General features: G+C 42.1%; 1 protein-coding gene across 3 annotated transcripts in view; it reads left to right on the top strand.

Moving 5' to 3' along the window:
- The window catches only part of LOC101287714 (acyl-coenzyme A synthetase ACSM1, mitochondrial), a 49,594-nt gene that overhangs the window by 24,926 nt on the left and 4,999 nt on the right, over positions 1-19,669 (top strand). For all 3 annotated transcript variants that reach the window (XM_049699056.1, XM_049699057.1, XM_049699058.1), the window contains exons 4-10: positions 1,562-1,769; positions 3,319-3,459; positions 4,235-4,394; positions 6,331-6,410; positions 8,882-9,005; positions 11,185-11,265; positions 11,803-11,904. In XM_049699056.1, coding sequence (XP_049555013.1) covers positions 1,562-1,769; positions 3,319-3,459; positions 4,235-4,394; positions 6,331-6,410; positions 8,882-9,005; positions 11,185-11,265; positions 11,803-11,904 — 896 coding nt within the window. The remainder of the gene's footprint in view (positions 1-1,561; positions 1,770-3,318; positions 3,460-4,234; positions 4,395-6,330; positions 6,411-8,881; positions 9,006-11,184; positions 11,266-11,802; positions 11,905-19,669) is intronic.

The raw sequence follows: 19,669 nt of genomic DNA, 5'->3' as shown, positions 1-19,669 counted from the left end.
ATGATTATCTTCAGGTTAGACATTTTTAGCCCAGGCACTAGAAGGGCACTATTGTGTCTTCCTTGGTGCCTCACATTGGGGATATATAAGGTTGGTATGCCCTAATATCATTGATATTATCACTTTAGAAAGGTAGTATCCACCTTTGTAGAGGTACCTTTTCCTTTTGTAGTTAGTAAGTAATCTGTCGTATAATATTTATGGGACTGTGTGAATATCCTGTTCCCCAACTGTCTTTCCCTTTATGGTTTGAGAATCCACTGATGATTCTTGACTGAATTGAATATTTTAATGGTGGTCTTTTATTAGGATTTTCTATTTATATCATTCCTTCTACATTTATTAGTTGGCATTCTTCTATAGAGATTTTCCTTTCCCTTTTAACTGCTTATCTATGCATTAATCTATATAATCAGTATGGGACTCATGGATTCTTTTTCGAATCACTTCAGTTGTTCTATAATGCATGCTCATACAACAATATGTCGTGCTCTTGGTCACATATTCTCTGTCTCATGTTTTCTCACAAATAGTTGATTAATCCGTCAAGATCAAGAATTAACAGCAGTGGCTGAGGGAGTATAGAGAAGCCATGCCATCTGTATAGTGAAGAGATGGTCCATGAGAAACCCAAGACATGACTTGAGACCTCTGGGATAAGAAGAATTAAAGAGGAGTAGAAGCAAAGGACGGAAATTCCAAGAATGGTCATAGCACATGGAAATGCTTAGAGTCAGGAGTAGCCTATACGAAGAATGGTCATCTTGAAATAGAGAATAGAGTTGTGCGAGAGAAAGATGGAGAGTGAGCAGTGCCCTCAGAGTCAGGATGGGGAGTGTGGTGTTTTCCTGGAGACAGGGTCCAGGTGTTAGTGGGGAGAAGAAATGTGGAGGGGAAATAGTCAGTGCTCCGTGGAACTAAGCAGGCTAATAAAATGGAAGATGGGTAGTAGGAAGATTCAGGACAGGGCATCTGGTGGAGAAATTAGAATGCAATAGGGGCACACAAAGACTTGAGCTAATTGTTGGTGATGGAAGATGGAAGGGAAAGTAGAAAAGTTCAAAGGACATTGTAGTTAACTTTGGGTATGACAAACGAAGGAAAGAGAGGAGATTCAAGATGACACAAGGAATGATGACAACAGATGACAAGAGATTCACGATGACAGAGAAGGAAGTGAGAGGAGAAAAATGGGGGCAGGGAGGCAGAGTCAGGGACACTGTCCTACTTGTATCTTTCCCAGATCCTGTGTAAATTTGTATGGAGAAGGACTCACCTGTCTACTGGCTAGATCCATTTAGAGTAGAAATTATTAGGGCAGGCTTTTCAAATTTTAATGTGCATAGAAATCCCTTGGAGATCTTGTTAAAATGCAGATTCTGATTCAGTAAGTTTGGGGTGGGGGGTAAGATTCTGTGTCTTAGGCGGTGTTGATGCTGTGTACCATCCTTTGCATACCAAGAAGTTAGGGGATTTCTTTGCAGATAAACCAGATCTGACAGCCAAGGTTGTGAGGCTGTGAAAGAGATACCAGAACAGGCAGTTTCTTTCTCATCCCTAGGGATCGTCTTCATGCCAGGGACCACCCAGATGAAGGCCAAGGACATTCTCTACCGACTACAAGTGTCTAAAGCCAAGGGCATCGTGACCACAGATACCCTTGCCCCAGAGGTGGATTCTGTGGCTTCTGAGTGTCCTGCTCTGAAAACCAAGCTCCTGGTGTCTGACCACAGCCGTAAAGGGTGGCTGGACTTCCGATCACTGATTAGGTGAGTTTCTGGTCTGATGAATGTGCTTTCTGAGGAATGGCAGGAGAAAGCCACTCACTTCCTAGTGCTGGTACAGAAGCAGCCAGTGGGAGGAAGCTCACCAGGTCTGAGCTTCTCTTCACAGCTATGTCACTGATTTGCTGTGCAACTTTGGGCTAGTTCCTACTCCTCTCTTGGCTGCAATTGTTTTATGTATTAAATGAGGAAATTGAACTTCTATGGCTCTCTCACTAAAATATAATCACCCCTGTGCAAAGGAGATGTGTAAAGTCAGAGGGTTATTGTGTTGCATGTTCCTTGTAGGTGGGGAATCTGAATATTATTTCTATGTAAATAATTAGCAATTAAAGAAGTTGAACAAAAGGTTAAGTTGAATTTTTACGGTGAAACATGGTACTGAGGAAAAAATGACAGGCAGCTTTGGGAGCAAACACTTTCCATGTCCTAGGGGGTGGGTGTCTATAGGGACTCCTTGAAGGAAAAGTTAGGGAAGTGCTGAAGGTAAGAAAGACCTGTCCACCTCCAAAACTCTGATTCTGCAAGTCTTCAGGCATTTTTCATATCACACACAAACCATGCTGGATTTGTTTTCTTGAAGTAATTCCACAGTTTTTAAAGCTCTTTACTTCAACCCCCAAGAGCAAATATTACAGTGAAATCGCATCTTATGCTAGATTCTAAAGTCGGAGAATTAGATTAAAATAGCTTAAACAAAGAATACTCATTAAAACTCGCCTAAATTTCCCAGACTCAGTATGGTATCATTTCTCCACAAGCGCCAGGGCTCCCTCCAGCACTGGGATTGCTTGCAGCCTCTCTGCCTGAGTACTATAGGAAGCTTGCATTTACAATTGTAATAGGCCCAAGAAAGAGACTCTCGGCCAAGGAGAAGCTCCCCAAGAACCGAGGCAGACGGAGGGAGCTACGGATCCTACCTTCCACCTCTAGCTCATGCTAGGGCAGATGTACATATATATATTCCTTACACTGTCGTTCTCCCTAGCTTTCTCTTTCCCACCCTTCAACACCAAGTTTATGAGGTTAAATTCCCGTGAAGCTAGTCTGTGTAAAATACAAGGTTAGCAGTGTGGCTAAAAGCATAGTATATGGATCACACTGTCTGAGTTTGAATCCTGGCTCTGCAACTTGCTGGCTATATGTCTTCAGGTAAGTTACCTAACCTCTCTGAGCCTCAGTTCCCTCATCTACAAAATGGGCATAAAAGTAGTACTTGCCTCTTAGGGTTGCTCTGAAGATTGAATGAGTTCTTATTTGTAGATCATTTAGAGCATTGTGTGGAATCATTGGAAATACTATTTCAATGTTTATTAAAATATAAAGTAATCCATCATATTTTCCCCACTTTTTAAAATGAAGAAATGTCAGTCCACCTATCCAAGTCACCCATAAACTTTGTTTGGTGCCTAATACTGGGAGTTGCAAACCCCAGTTTTCTGACTCCAAGACTCATATTGCTTCTTTTGCTTCCCCAGAGGATGGAAAAACAGGAAACATGACTTCTGTCCTTTTGTATTGAATCCCTTTGCAGATCAGAATCCCCAGTTCACACCTGTATTAAGTCAAAGACCCTGGACCCAATGGCCATCTTCTTCACCAGTGGGACCACAGGCTTCCCCAAGATGGCAAAGCACAGCCATGGACTTGCTTTGCGATCCTTCCTCCCTTCATGGTAGGAGAGAGGGCACCAGCTTAGAAGCTGGGCCACGGATCTGGGGTGAAGTGTGTATGTATATGTGTATGTGTATGTGCTGGGAAAGGAACTCTTGGTGGAATTGACCCCGTGCTGTTTATGCTTTCTGCTCTCTTTGGTTCAGACCCCTAAGGGTATGAGAAGTATAGGCTGACAGAGGCATCTGAATGACAAAGGAGACACATTTGGGTCCTGCCTGAGCACCTTTACAGGAGGCATGGAGGAGATGTGGGTGGAAACAGCAGGCATTCTGCAAACCACACAAATGACAAGCCCCTGTGTCCCTGTCAGTAGTTCCAGGGTTTGGTGGGGAAAGATAAAATGCTCCAGCAATGTGATCTTACGTGACAGGTCCTCTCCTCTCCTTGATTGTGGACAAATTCGGCATAGAGTTTCCCAGTCATGAACTGTTAGGGAAAAATAATACCTGGAACTAAGCCACTCCAAGCCACTGCCCTAACCTGGAACAAACATAGAGGCTGAAGCTGGGTTAACCATTTAATCAATTTTAAACCAAACTCTTCTCCCTTCTTTCCATCCCCCAACTAGTAATATTCAAACCAGACCACGTTCTATATACTTTGTACCTTATTAACCAGACCAGGGGGACAGAGAAGGCTTTTTGTAGATAGTTGGTATCTGTGCTAATGATAACAACTGAGTAGCAAAATCCTGGAGGAATGCGGGTGGAGAGAAGGGAAGGATAGTATAGTAGTCAGAATAGTATCTGAGGCTAACTGTATTTTGGAGTTAGCAGGAAATTACTGCAGCTGAAGACATCTGATGTCCTCTGGTGCCTGTCAGACACAGGCTGGGTTCTGGCTGTCCTGGGGTCTCTGCTTGAACCATGGACAGCGGGGTCTACAGTCTTTGTCCATCATCTGCCCCAGTTTGACCCCAAGGTCATTGTACAGGTAAGAAGACGAACCTTTCGATATCAACAAACTCCCAGAAAACACTCATTTCGAGTTCAAAAACTGGATCCAACTGAGAAAATACTTGATTAGCAAAGAAGCCTCTTAGTATAACTCTTAGCATAATATAACCCTGGCTCTGGGTTTCTCAAAGTGTGAAGCACTGAATCAATCATCGTATCAGAATTACATCAAGAGGTAACTTTGAAGAAAACACATATTCCAAACCTTTCCCTAGACCTATGGATCAGACTCTGTGGACCTGGGAACCAGAATATACGTTTTGAGAAATGAAAGCAAACAGAACAAGCTCAGGTCTCCTGGATCCTGGATCCTGGCCCTACCAGGGCCAGGCGGCTGGTGTGTGAATGTTGTGTTTGTGTGGCTACTCAATTTAATGACATATTTAGAAACAAAGGCCTTGGACTATGGCAGATCTAGTTTCGTATCCCATGACTGACATTTATTAGTGGTTTGCTTACCACTCTGAGCTTCAGTTTCCTTATCTGTAAAATGAGACTCCTAATGGTGACTATCACCACAAAATTGTTGGGAATATTAATGAGACGACATAGGAAAGGTGTGTAAAGTGCTTAGCCCTGAGACTAGCCCAGAGAGAACACTCAGTAAGTGGTAGCAGTTGCTGTTATGCATACACCATGATAATAACGGAGGTCACCTGCGTGAACTCCTTCAACGTATTTCTCTTCACTTAAAAATTGTCTTTGTGTCTCCGCTCACTCCCCTGCTTTCTGTCTCAGAGGCAGACCTGTCCCTTCACCTCTCAACGTCCAACTCCCTCCCGACACCTGCTGCTGATCCTGTTCTTTTCCCTGCCCTTGTGTTTGGAGCCCCTCTCTATTAATCTTTAACTCATTAAACCTTTTCTCCTGTATTTGCAATCTCTCATTTTTCATTGACTCTACTCCCTCAGTCCATAAACATATTCAAAGTTCCTCATCCTAAGAACACCTGCCCTTCACCCTGGTACACCTCAGACCAGCCCCGTCTCTCCTCCCTTAAGGTCAGATTGCTCCACAGAACATTCTCCACTTGCTACAGCTACCGCCTGTTCCCCCAGCTCACCCCTGAACACCGTAGTCATCCAAGGCTCTGCCCTCAACTTTCCCTCCCCTCTAAGCAGCTTCCTGTGCTTCCATTTCTTCAGCAGGTACATCCACTCAGGTGGCTCTCAAAACTGTCCAGTCTTCTCTCTCCAGGCTAGTTTCCGCCTGTGTTTCTGCTGGTTGGTTAAGTTCATCTGCTCATCCCTCCAGCACCTGAAACTGTACCTCCCACTTCTCATTCCCTGCCCCATGTCAACATCTGCCTCTCCGTCATTATTTTCTGCCTGCATCCTGCCAGTCTCTGAGGCATAGAACTGCACAAACCACAATGAATCCACCTCTCTCCTTCCCCCACCAGGTCTAATTCTTCTTCCCCTACAAGGGGTGTCCCCACAGTCTCAGTGTATTTTAAGCTTGAATTATTTCAAAGAACTGAGTCTACAAATTTACCCCAAACCCTGCATTTGAAAGTTCAATTGTTTAATTTACTTTACAATTATTACTTTCATGAATTTTTAAAAATAAACTTTTTAAATTACTTGGTTTCAGTCTCTCCTATTGAAGATGGGACATAGTGACTAAAACGAAAAATGTTAAATTAAAAATTTACCATTCAAATTCACAAAACAAAACTTTCCCTTCATTCCCTCCGTACCCATCCCCTCAACTTAAGACTCTCTTGTGTTGCTCCGATAGTACCTGACACATGCCATGTACGGAATTCATGCTCAATTTAGGTATACTGAAAGAATTAACAGATGAATAAATGGGCTCTCCTAGAGGAGAGGTCAGAATTGAAATGCTAATAACAAATCTATGTTTTAAATTTTAATTGCAAAAATAAAATTTTTTCTCTCCTAACTTTCTAGACTTTATTCAAATACCCTATTACCCAATGCTTTGCTGCGCCCTCTGTATTTCGAATGATTCTGCAGCAGAATTCCACCAGGTATGGTAGATGTGGCTGCCGTTGGTAACAGGAATCTTCGGGTAGGATTTTAAGTAATCTGATGCACTGTGGTCTGACTGATTTTAGTTATGGTTCTTTGAGGATACTGTGTGTGTGTGTGGTGGGGGGTAAATGTTGGTGGTGATATTTAGCAGCTAGTCTAATTGGTTCTTTAAACAGGATTCAGGGAACCAAACGAAACACTGAGTGAGCCTTGCATCATTGTGGGTTTTTACTTTTATAAACATTTTGTTATGAAATAAACATACAGAAAAGTATATAATATATACATTTACAGATTAATGAATTGTTGAATATAAAACACTTATGCAACCGCTCACCCAAGGTCCAAAAATAGAACATGGCCAGTGTCCCCAGAGACCTCCTCATGCCTCTCCATGTCCACTAAAGGAATCCACTGTCTTGGCTTTTATGATTCATTTCCTCATTTTCCCTCATAGTTTACACAGGAAATATCCCTAAACAAATTACTTTACTTGCTTTTGAGCTTCATGTAATCGTACATTATTCCATAATATCTGGCTTCTTTTTTCAACATTATGTTTCTAAGAAGTTTCCGTGTTGTTAAATAATGCTGGAGTTAATTTTCATTGCTGTATAACATTACATTTTATGAAAGTAGCACATTTTAACTCAGTTCTATTATTGGGCATTTGGGTAGTTTTCAGTTTGGGACTATTGATGATTAATGCTGCATTGAATTTTTGAACATGTACATAAACACGTAAACACACGTTGCTGTAGATCTTCTCTGGGAGAGGAATTGCTAGGTCACACTGACATGCACCCTACTGCCTTATTTTCCAAAGTTTTGAACCAAGGTATGCTCACCCTAGCAGGGTAGGAGCATTTCCATTGTTCCACATCTCTGACAATATTTGTTTTTGTTCAAGTTTTACTTTTTGCCAATCTGATGGGCATGTAGTATCACACTGTAATTTTATTTTTGCATTTCCCCATGTTTGTGGATTAATTTTTAGCTCACCTGAAATCTGCTCTTTGAACCTTATGGTTGTTTATGTATCTTTTAGCGACTCTGAAATTGAAATGGCTACCTCAGAATCAGAGCTAACATGTTTTAGACATAAAAGACTTAAAATACCAAGGAGTTCAATTTATGAAGATAACTGAAATACAGCTTGATTTTATTCATGAACCCTCAATCTGACAGAATTATGTTTCCAACTGTATTTCAAAGCTCATATTACAGCTACTTGTTGCAACGTTCTTGAGATGGTGAACAAACCCCATACAAATTCACCCAGGGCATGAATATTGCCTCTATTGGAGACTCTGCCCATTTTGTGTACTTTGGATAAAGCTCAGGAAGAATGAGGAACATACCCTCCATGAAGCCAGCCCTGCTGTCCATCACTACAGGCTCTGTATATGTGAGCAGAGGGTGACAAGGGATTCTGCCACCTCCCTCATCCCTACGAGCTGGCTCAGCTCAGCCCCGTGCAAAGTGGTACTAAGACCCCAATCACTTCTACCCATTTCCTTCAGGGAATCCATCATTATTTTGTGATGGTTTTTGTATTATTTATGGAAATCTTCATGGGGAAAATAGATGAGAGGATTTACATCGCACAACGTACCTAGCAAACTACTGCAAATATTCACAGCAGACTTTTCTGTTCTCTCCCAAATTCCTGCTCTCAGGGCTGTTACCTGTGATCCTTCTTCTCTTTACTTACATGAATCCTGGTCTTCCTTGATGTCCCGAGCAATTCATTTCCAACCCCAAATTTGCATTCTCCAGCCAGAAACACAAAAGGCCTTCAGTTCACATAAGCCCACTCTTCCCAGAAGGCGGTACAGTTCTATTACCATCCTAGCATATCCTTGGGGTCTTATCCCTCAGCCCTTATGGTTTATAAAAATAACCCTCTTAGGGCTTCCCTGGTGGCGCAGTGGCTGAGAGTCTGCCTGCCGATGCAGGGGACCGGGTTCGTGCCCCGGTCCGGGAGGATCCCACATGCCACAGAGCGGCTGGGCCCGTGAGCCATGGTCGCTAAGCCTGCGCGTCCGGAGCCTCTGCTCCGCAGTGGGAGAGGCCACAATGGTGAGAGGCCCGCGTACTGCAAAAAAAAATAAAAAATAAAAAAATCACCCTCTTAGCCATGTAGAATGCTTAGAATGTGTTCCAAGCACACTTTTCTCCCTCTTGTTACCTCAACATCCATATTCAATCCTGATCTCCCTGATTTAACCCATTAGCCTCACCACCACCACCACCTACCCCTGCCAGATGAGTTAACAGGTACCAACAGGAAATGACTTCCACTTGGACTTGACCACCAGGAAAATGCCCAGAAGGCAAGTAAGAAAGCGAAGAAGCAGAAGGATGAATGATCCAGATGACAATGCTCTGAGCTCTCCCTGGGCCTGGGGCAGAGCGCCCAAGCCCAATCTGCGGAGGCTCTGTTGACACCTTGCCTTCCCCTCAGCCTCAGGTTCCCCACCCTGGAGCACTGCTGTACTGGTGGGGAGGCCCTGCTGCCCGAGGAGCAAGAGCTGTGGAGAAGACAGACAGGCGTTCTGCTCTATCAGGCCTACGGACAGTCAGAAACGGTAGGTGAAGGGTCCCTCTGGGCCAGTCATGATGTGCTCGTCCACTGAGCCCAGCAGATGAGCTGAATCCTGCTATGAGTGTGTGCAGAGCACACAGCATTGCTCAGAGCCAGTGGGAGGCTCCAGAGCTCTAGGCTTATTTGTCCCAAATAAATTTGCAGAAAGGACAGTTGCAGCTCATCAACTTGTCAAAAGACCCATGTGCTGAAAACTGTTGGACAAAAACTTAGAAAGGGGTCTAAGGACATGGTGCCACTGTACCTGTGATAATTAGTTATAATTAAGGGAGCCCAGGAGGGGCACTGGCATAGAAGGCACTCTCCAGAGACATGGAAGCCACCACTGCAAGTCCTGTCCACTTCACCGTCCCTTCCTAGGCAGCAACCACAGGAGCAGGCCGGAGCTAGCCCCGGAAGTTCACTAGTTCATTTCTGGGTGTTTATGAGGAGAGCACACAGCTTTGATGGTGAGAAACTAACAGGAGGAGAGATCTTCTGTATACACGCCACACACACACACACACACACACACACACACACACACGCGCATACACACACAGTAATCCCAAAGAGGATCACTGACCAGTCAGGTGGGCGGGGCATTCAAAGAATCATGCATGTCTTGAATCTCAAGGACTTTATCCATGATAGTGTGGGCAGGTATCTCACTTCTAACACATTTTCAATGCATTTCCGATGCTGGACAGAGCCACTTTCCCCTACTTCCCTATCATCCCTTTAGCTGACAGATGTATGACTGTCATCTCAGGGCCTGTAGCAAAATAGGTGTTTTAGTCCCAACTGACATACTTTTCTGACATTACTTTGCAAATAAATAAATAATCAGTTACTGGGTCTTCTTCCAGGATTGAGAAATGTTAAGACTCTAGGACTGTCCTTGCTGGTTCAGTTTGCATTCAGACAGGGAGGGTGAGGTTAGAACTACATGCTACACCCATGACACTAGTCCGTTTGCATCAACTATTCATAACAACAGAATACTCCCCGATACCCGGATGGTGCTTTATTTCTCCAAACATTTTCACACCTATCCACTCATTTCTGTGACATTTTCCACGTGCCTGTAGTGTGAGCAGTGACATAGCAAAGGGGAAAGTACTTCCTCTCTCAGGAGCTCAGACCCCAGTTCCGATCTCAGCCTTGCCAGTTATAGGCTTCAAGACTGTAGGCATATCACTGAATCTTGCAGAGTCTAGCTTCCCCATCTCCAAAATGGAAATATAATGCCAGTCTTGCCAGGTTATGGTAAGGTAAAAGAAAGAAAGTATACAAAGCTCTGGGCACAGTGTCTAACCCCTATTGCAGCTATGGTTGTCACTGTTGTTTTTAGGTAGGTATTGTGTTTAGATGCTGGGGTGCAGAGATGGATGGGACAATCTCTATTCTCTGAATGCTCATTATCTACTGAGGGAAACAGACAAGCAACAATAGAAGTGTGGGGAAAAATACCACAGAAAGAGAATCTCCCAACTTCCATTTATTAGGGCCTGAATGATAGCTAGTAGTAGTTGTTTACTGAATACTTGGTGTGTGCCTGGCACACACTCACAAGCACTCTAAGCGATAATGTTATAATTACCCCCATTTGACAGAGGAGGAGATCAAGGGGGATTACTTGGTACATAGCTAGTGAGTGGTGGAGTCAGGATTCAAACCTTGGTCTCTCTGTGTGTAAAGCACTTAACTTTAGGAAAGTGATAATTTAGAGAACCATAAAGAAGGAATAAGATTCATCAGGAAGACATGGGGGTAGGGGAACAACGTGAACAATCTGAATAATCTCAGCACAGCTCTGAGAAGCAGTTGAGGCAGCTACAAGTAAATGGTTGTGAAATATACTCATGGCCCTCCCCGGCAAAGGGACACATGTCTGGCATACAGTGGGCACTCCACACCCTATGTTACATGCCCACAGCCGGGCTCACTCCTCTGTTTCTTCATGGCCTCTCCCACTGGACTCTGTAGCCCCAGCACTGGGCTCAGGCCCAGCCCATGTCAGGTGCAGTGAATGTCTGCTGACTAGAGTGGGGTCGATGACTTCTAGCTTCTCCACGAGGGCTCTTTGCACAGCATCAAATGACATCCGTAAGCAAGGATGCTGTGTTTTTGTGATCAGCCTGGACGCTTCGCCAACCCCAGTTCTCTTCTTTTGTGAACAGGGAATAAGTTGTGGCACTCTCCGGGGGATGAAGATCAAGCCAGGTTCCATGGGGAAGGCCATCCCACCCTACGACATTCAGGTCTGGTGGTAAAGACATTGGCAGACATTAGTGCTCGGCTGGGGTTGGACCACTGTGTGACACGAGGTGACAGAACCAGTCATACCTCCAGATTCCCCCTCCTCTTCTCCGCCTACTTTTCCTCCAGTTTCCTGGGGAGTTTTCAGTTGAGAACTGCAATGTCCTGGGCGTGAGCGCAGCTTGCCAGGACAGCCAGAGGCCTCATGCATCAAGCCTGGGAAAGAGTACTTGCAGTAGCACAGGCAGCTCTCTCCACTGCTGGTGCCTTTAGTTTTTCCTGATCCGTGTTTTCTCGCTTGAAGACACATTTGTGATGTCTATATATGCATGAAACACATAGACCCGTGGCTTGGGTTTTACCATTTGCTGATTTCAAAGACTTTTGACAGTTTTATTGTTTTCTGACAGGGCTCCTCTACCACAACCCCCTCCCCCAACTACCCCCACTGTGTCACATGAATGAGCCAGGCAGTGTTTGGGTGGGGCAGGAGTGTTGGGGATCCCTGCAGGGTGGGATTCACAGGTCTCTTGCTCCAGATCATTGATGACAAGGGCAACATCCTGCCGCCCAACACTGAAGGAAACATTGGCATCAGGATCAAGCCCACCAGGCCCATAGGTGTCTTCATGTGCTATGAGGTAAGGACACCCCATCTGCCCCCACACGGCCCAAGAATCCTTGCAGGGAGCTGTGTAGGTGATAAGGGACTGGACTGAACTCTGCATGTTGAGACTTCTTCCTTCTTCCTTTATTCACTCCAAGTCAATGAAACCTGTTCTAATTAATCTCAAAGCTCATAGTGTGTTCCCACATCCCTTTCTGTCATAACCCATCTGGCACTTATGGGCTGACTGTTGGGGTAGAAAACAGCCTGGCTTCAGAACCACCAGACTTGGGGTCCAGTGATGTCTTGTGGTTAAGAATGCTGGCTTTGACTGGGTTCACATCATACCACCGCACTTACCAACAGGGTGCAAACAAATCTATTATACTCGCTGAGCCTCCAGGGGCGCTATTATCCCCGCTTTAAAGAGGAAGAAACTGCAGATTGGAAGCTTAACGTGTCTTTCCCATGTCAAATAAATGGCAGGCCTAGGATTCAAAGTGGTGTGTTTTGGACCCCAAACTCTAAATGAGAAATCCAGGGACTACAGAAACCTACAATAGAGTATAAGGAAACCTGCTGTAACTCTTCATCAGACAAACCCTAGCTAGCAGTGGCCACTAAGAGGAAAACCTCAGCTTCCAAGATGGACCGCAGAAGGGTAGACAGACCCTGAAATTGATCTCAGACTCCATCTCCTTTCTACAAAGTCACAGCCACTGGTGTCACTGTTGTGCTCACACTGTGGCCTTGGGTGGGTGGGTGGGGCCCTGTCCCTCTGTGGTACTATTGTCCAGAAGCAATCATGCAAGCCTTAGCCTTAATTCTCAGTAGCACAGTGTAAAGGTTGGATAAAAGGGAAAATGAACACAGAGTAACAGGTATCTAGATCAGCAGTTCTTAATACTGCCTGCACGTTAGAATCATTTGAGGGGTTCTTTTTTTTTAAATACTTGGATCCAACCACAGAGATTCTGGTTAAATTGAACTGGCATGGTCCAAAGCCATGACTTAAAAAAAATTGTAAATAACATATTTTATTTAGCACAGATGTCTTCACATATGGCCACACTGATTTCTTTCATTTCACACGTTCTCATGGCAATGAGACATGTCACTCTTCCATTGAGATTTGTTGGCTTATATTCTGTTCTTTTATTTTCTTTTTATTGAGGCATGACTTAAACCCTGCTAATTAGGGTTTGTCTGATGAAGCGTTACAGCAGGTTTCCTTATACTCTATTGTAGGTTTATATATATATATGATATAAAATTTACCCTTTTCACCATTCCTGAGCATACTGTTCAGTAGCACTGAGTAAAATTTACTATATTGCACAACCGTCACCACCATGCATCTGCAGACAATTTCCTCCATCCCCAGAAGCAGTTCTGTTCCCATTAAACAACAGCTGCCTAGTCCCCATCTCCCCGCAGCTGGTAACCTCTAATGGTACTTTTTGTCTTTAAGAACTTGCCTATTTTAGTTACCTCATGTAAGTGGAATCATACAACATTTGCCCTTTTGTGTCTGGCTTATTTCACTCAGCACCATATTTTCAAGGTTCATCCATGTTTCAGCAAACTGTCATCTTTTGAGACTGAATAATATTCCATTGTATGTATATACCAAGTTTTGATGGACATTGGGTTGTTTCCACCTTTTGGCCTTTGTGAATAATGCTGCTATGAACACTGATTGTGCAAGTAACTGTTTGGGTCCCTGCTTTCCCTTCTTTTGGTTATATACCCAGAAATGGAATTGCTAGATCATATGGTAATTCTGTTTAACTTTTTGAGGAATTGCCATACATGTTTTCCACATGCACAAGGCTTTTCATTTCCTCATATCCTTACACTCACTTGCTATTTTCAGTTTATTTTTAATAATGGCCATTCTAATGGGTTTGAAGTGGTAACTCATTGTGGTTTTGATTGACATTTCTCTAATGACTAGCATCTTTTCATGTTCTTATTGGCCATTTGTATATCTTCGGAGAATTGTCTATTCAAGTTCTTTGCCCATTTTTAATTGGGTTGTTCATTTTTCTGCTGTTGTTTTTTCTAAGTTGTAAGAGTTCTTTATGTAGGCTGGATATTAATACCTTATCAGATATGCAAATTATATGCTTTGCAAATATTTTCTCCCATTCAGTGGGTTGTCTTTTTACTTTCTTAATAGTATCCTATGACATACAAAGTTTTTAAATTTGGTGAACATTTTATGTATTCAATATTTTTCTTTTATTTCATGTGCTTTTGATATCATATTCAAGAAATCATTGTGAAATCCAAGGCAAGATTTTCCTCTGTGTTTTCTTCCAAGAGTTTCATAAGCTCACCTCTTACATTTAAGTTTTTGATCTATTTTGAATTAATTTTTGTGTATGATATAAGGTAACTTCATTCTTTCGCATGTGGACATCCAAGGTTCCAAGCACCATTTGTTAAAACGACTGTCTTTCCCACTGAATAGTCTTGGCACCCTTGCCTAAAATTAATTGACAGTATATGTGAGGGTTACTTTTTGGGTTCTCTATGCTCTTCAAGTGGTCTGTATGTCTCTTTTTATGAACGTATCACATTGTTTTGTTTGCTATAACTTTGAAGTAAGTTTCTGAAATCAGGAGTTTAAGTCCTCCAACTTTTTTCTCCTTTCTAAAGGTTGTGTTTACATTTTGGGATCCCTTGAGATTTTATGTGAATTTTACGATGGGTTTTTCTACGTCTGCAAAAAACACCACTGAAATTTTGATAGACATTGCATTGAATCTGTAGATAATGTTGGGCAGCATTGTCACCTTAATATTGTCTCAAATAAATGAATATAGGATGCTCTTCCATTTATTTATGTCTTCTTTCTCTTTTTCAGCAGTGATTTTTAATCTTCAGTGTACAAGTCTTTCACCTTTTATACTAAATTTATCCTTAGTATTGTATTCTTATTGATGTTTTTTCTTTTTGGATTGTTAATTGTTAAAGTATAGAACTGCACCTTAAGTTTTGTGCATTGATTTTCTTTCCTATAACTTTGCTGAATTCCTTTATTAACTCTAACAATTTGTGTGTGTGAGAGAAAGTTTTTTAGGGTTTTGTACATGTAAGATCATGTTATCTGTGAACAGATCTAGTTTTAATTCTGTTTCATTTTGGTGCCTCATTTCTTTTTCTTGCCTAATTGATCTGGGTAAACTTCCAATACTTTGTTGAGTAGAAATGGTGAGATCAGGCTCTCATGTCTTGTTCCTGATCTTAAGAGAAAATCTTTCAGTCTTTTACCGGTAAGAATGATGTTAGCCAAGCTTTTTTGCCCACACACTTAACTTTTCCGAAGATATCTTTATATGGATTTGACACATGTCTAGAGTCTTTCCATTTTAATCTGTAGGAATCCCTTTACCATACCTGCTAGGGCATGTCTAGTGGTAATGAACTCCCTCAGCTTTTATCTGAAAATATCTTAATTTCTCCCTCATTTTTAAGGAGCGTTTTGAAGTCAGGATAGAGAAGTCTTGATAGTTTTTTTTCTTTCAACACTTTAAATATGTAATCCCACCACTTCTGGCCTTCAAGGTTTCCTGTGAGAATCAGCTGATAATCTTACTGAGGATCCTTGTATGTGATGAGTCACTTATCTTGCTGTTTTCAAGATTCTGTTTGGCTTGCAATATTGTGATTTTTATGTATCCTGGTGTGGGTCTCTTGGGATTATCTTATTGGATTTCTTTGAACTTCTTGTATTTGTAAATTCATGTGTTTCATTACATTTGAGAAGATTTTGCCCCTATATCTTCAAATACTATTCCTGTCCCTTTCTCTGTCTCATTTCCTTCTCTCATAATGCACATGTTTGTCTGCTTGATGGTGTCATGCAAGTCCATTAGGCTCTGTTTGCTTTTCTTCAGTTTTTTTCCTGTTTGCTCCTCAGACCCAATAACTTCTATTGTTCTGTCTTCAACTCTCTGATTCTTTCTTATTCCTGTTTTAAACTACTGCCAAACACTTCAGTGAATTTTTTGTTTTAGTTATTGCCCTTTTCTAGAACGTCTGTTTGGTGCCTTTCCATAATTTCCATCTCTTTGTTGATATTCTCATTTTGTCCACGTCACTTTTCTGACTTCTTGTAGTGCTTTGTCCATTTCTTCCTTTATCTCTGTGACCACATTTAACAAGCTTGATTTAAACTGTTTGTCTAGTAAGTCTTATGTCTGGGCTTCCTCAGGGATGGTTTCTGTCAATTAATTTCATTCCTTTGAATGAGGCATGATTTTTAAAACATATTTATTTATTTTATTTATTTATTTTTTACTTTTGGCTGTGTCGGGTCTTAGTTGCGATACACAGGATCATTGTTACGGCATGCGGGATCTTTTGTTGCAGCATGTGAGCTTCTCTCTAGTTGTGGCGTGTGGATTTTCTCTCTCTAGTTGTGGCGCACAGGCTCCAGAGTGTGTGGGCTCTGTAGTTTGCAGCATGCGGGCTGCCTAGTTGAGGCAAACGTACTCAGTAGTTGTGGTGCATGGGCTTAGTTGCCTCACGGCATATGGGATCTTAGTTCCCCGACCAAGGATCGAACCTGTTTCTCCTGCATTGGAAGGTGGATTCTTTACTACTGGACCACCAGGGAAGTCCTGAGGCATGATTTCTGTTTCATTGTATGTCTTGTAATTTTTAGTTGAATATTGGGCCTCTCACTATTACAATGTGGTAACTCTGGAAATCAGATTCTCCTGCTTCCCTGGGGGTTGGGGTGTCTGGGGTTTTGTTGTTGTTATTGTTTTGTTTTGTTGACCGTTGAAGCCTATAACAGTATGTTTGTTTTGAGACGTTTCCAAACTCTTCTTGCAATGACAGTTATTGGCCATGTGTGATCACACTGAAGTTTCTGATCATTTAGCTCATGTTCAGCTAATGTTTTGACAGAGATTTTCTTGAGTGTCAAGAGGTCAAACAAACAAAAATACCAATAACAACAAAAAGGAGAGAACAACCAATGTACAAGTTAGGTCTGTGCTGGGGTACTCCTTCACCACTTAGCTCAGCTTGCTCTGCGCCTAGAGATCAGTCTGAGGTGAAACCTTAAGGTCTTCTTAGGACTCTTGTGAGCACACGTCTTGCTCAGGTATGCACATGGTTTTCTAAATACCGCCATGTGCACAGCTGTCTTGAATATCCTAATTTCTTGAAAGAATCTCACCCCAGCTTCTCCTCCAGACCTTGATGATCTATTGTATATCTCCACCCATAATTTCTTACCTCAGGCATCTTTCAGTTTTGTGGTCTTCCAGGTAGCTCCTATGAACAGTTCCTATTGCTTTTCCCACTTATATTCTGAGTTACATGAACTGCGTGCCTTGCACCAGTCCTCCAGTTATCCTGAGACAGGTTAAAACAGGTGTGTACAATAATTTGCAAATGAGGTCTTCTCTGCTCTCTCTGGTTGGAGCAGGGGAACTGGGAACTGGGCTGCCATCTGCTCAAGACCAAAACTGCCATGCAGGAGAAAGGCTGGATTAAGGGTGAATAAAATGTCACAAAACTTTGTACCATTTTTAAGATGGCTTTTTCTTGATTGGGTATTTATAAGGTTGTTTTAAGCCTTTGACTCTTTCCCAGATGTTGTACATAGTCAATTCAACTTCTTGTACATTTTTTGTGGTTTTTTGGGGGAAATGAGACCTTAAATCTTCCTCATTTGCCATGTTTTCTTGACATCACCAACCAGTAGCACTTTTTAAAAGTAGTCAAGGTGAAGAACTCAATTTGGTGCCTCTGTAGACTCTGATCCTCTCTGTGTGGTAGATGTGATACTATTCTCCTACCATTCAGGAGCTCTTCAATGGCTCTGAGATCTACTTCCAAGAAGTTCAGGCCCGGAGAGACAAAGGAATTCCTTCCTTGAGTGTTGGAGTCCCATCTGCAAGGTTCCAATCTCTGACCCTACCTCAGATGATTGACATTAAGAAATATCATTTCCTTCAGGGAAGACATGTCCACAGGGATGTGTCAGGTCAACTGTATCAGAGTACACTGAGATGGACAGCAGTTCAAATGGTACATGAATTCGGGGTGGGACTTTTTCTGTACCCTTTGATGTGGTGTCTCCTAAATTTCAGTCATTCAAGTCCACGTCAACTATTTTCTGCCACATCCATGCACCATGTATATTATTACTTTCATTATTTTTCCCTTTAAATCAAATTATTACTTCAAAGCATTTGTTTAAAACAGAATTTGATCTGGTATCTCAAGTGGAAAACAGTATCTCTTCCCAGAAACAGGAGGCAATTATAACCGTAACTATAATACACACAAAACATTTTCTTAAATTCTAGCTAACTTCTATTTTCACTAAAAGTTCTGAAATGGTGTAATAACTCTAAATGGAAAGTTACCTTTAAAACTGTATAAAAATTAAAAATTAAAGGCAAAAAAAGCTCTGAAATGGAAACTTATCTTACTCTTGGTAGTTCCAGAGCTTTTAAAAATATGTCCGAGAATCTCAATATAATCAGACCAATTGGATGGGACTGTAAAAGGATGTAATTTAATGTTTAAAGATTTCTTTTCTGAAACCTCTTAAAATTATTCCATGTTCCAGAAGAAGATAAATCCCAACACAGTGCTTAGTGGTCACATGCATAGGCTGTAAATTCAAATGCCATCCCTCCCTCTGCCCAGCTGAGTGAGTTTGAGTGAGTTATTGTGCCTCCTTGAACATCAGTTTCCTCTTCTGTAAAATGGGCTAAAAAATGCCAGCCTCACAGAAATCTGTAAGGTTCACAGCAGCTTTATGCATAATAGTTAAAAATGAAACTACCCAGACGCCCTTCAGTGGGTGAATGGTTAAACTGTGTCTCATCCGTAACGTGAGATACTGTTCAGCAATAAATATGACCAAACTATTGATGAAGACAGCAATGTGGATGGATCCCCAGAGAATGATACTGAGTTTTAAAAAAGAGCCAGTCCCAAAGGTTATATACTATATAATTCCATTTATGTTACATTATTAAAATGACAAAATTATAAAAATGCAGAATAGGTTAGTCATTGCCAAGGGGTTAGGTATGGGAAGGGGGGTGGAAGAAGGGAGAGGAGAGAGGTGGATGTGGTTATAAAAGCAACGTGAGAGATCCTGGTGATGATGGGACTATTCTGTACCTTGACTGTGGTGGTAGATACATGGACCTACACACGTGATAAAATGGCATAGAACTAGATACACTCACACACACACATCAGTACAAGTAAAAAACTGGGGAAACCTGAATAAGATTGGTGGATGGTATCAATGTCAATATCCTGGTTATGATATAGAACTATATTTTCTCAAGATGTTACCATTGGGAGAAACTAGGTAAAGGGTACATGAGATCTCTCTGTATTATTTCTTATAACTGCATGCAAATATACAATTATCTTAAAAGTTTAATGAATACCAACTTCATAGGCTTTCTGTGAGGCTCAAGCAAGGTAATATTTTGGGAAGAAAATTCATTCAGCAAACATTATTGACATCTCCCATCTGTCCCGCCACTGTGAATGCAGAGCCTGTAACAGGGAATACAATAGAGTTATGCTCTAGGGGTAATTTTATTTTACTGGAGTGGCACACAAAAGTGAGTTGTTATTTCTAAAAATTGTTCTGGGGACATCCCTGGTAGCACAGTGGTTGAGAGTCCGCCTGCCAATGCAGGGGACACGGGTTCAATCCCTGGTACAGGAAGATCCCTCATGCCGTGGAGCAGCTAAGCCTGTGTCCCACAACTACTGAGCCTGCACTCTAGAGCCCGTGA

Source organism: Orcinus orca, chromosome 16 (assembly GCF_937001465.1).
Source record: "Orcinus orca chromosome 16, mOrcOrc1.1, whole genome shotgun sequence".
Lineage (NCBI taxonomy): Eukaryota > Metazoa > Chordata > Mammalia > Artiodactyla > Delphinidae > Orcinus > Orcinus orca.
This window is presented reverse-complemented; position numbering and strand designations above follow the sequence as displayed.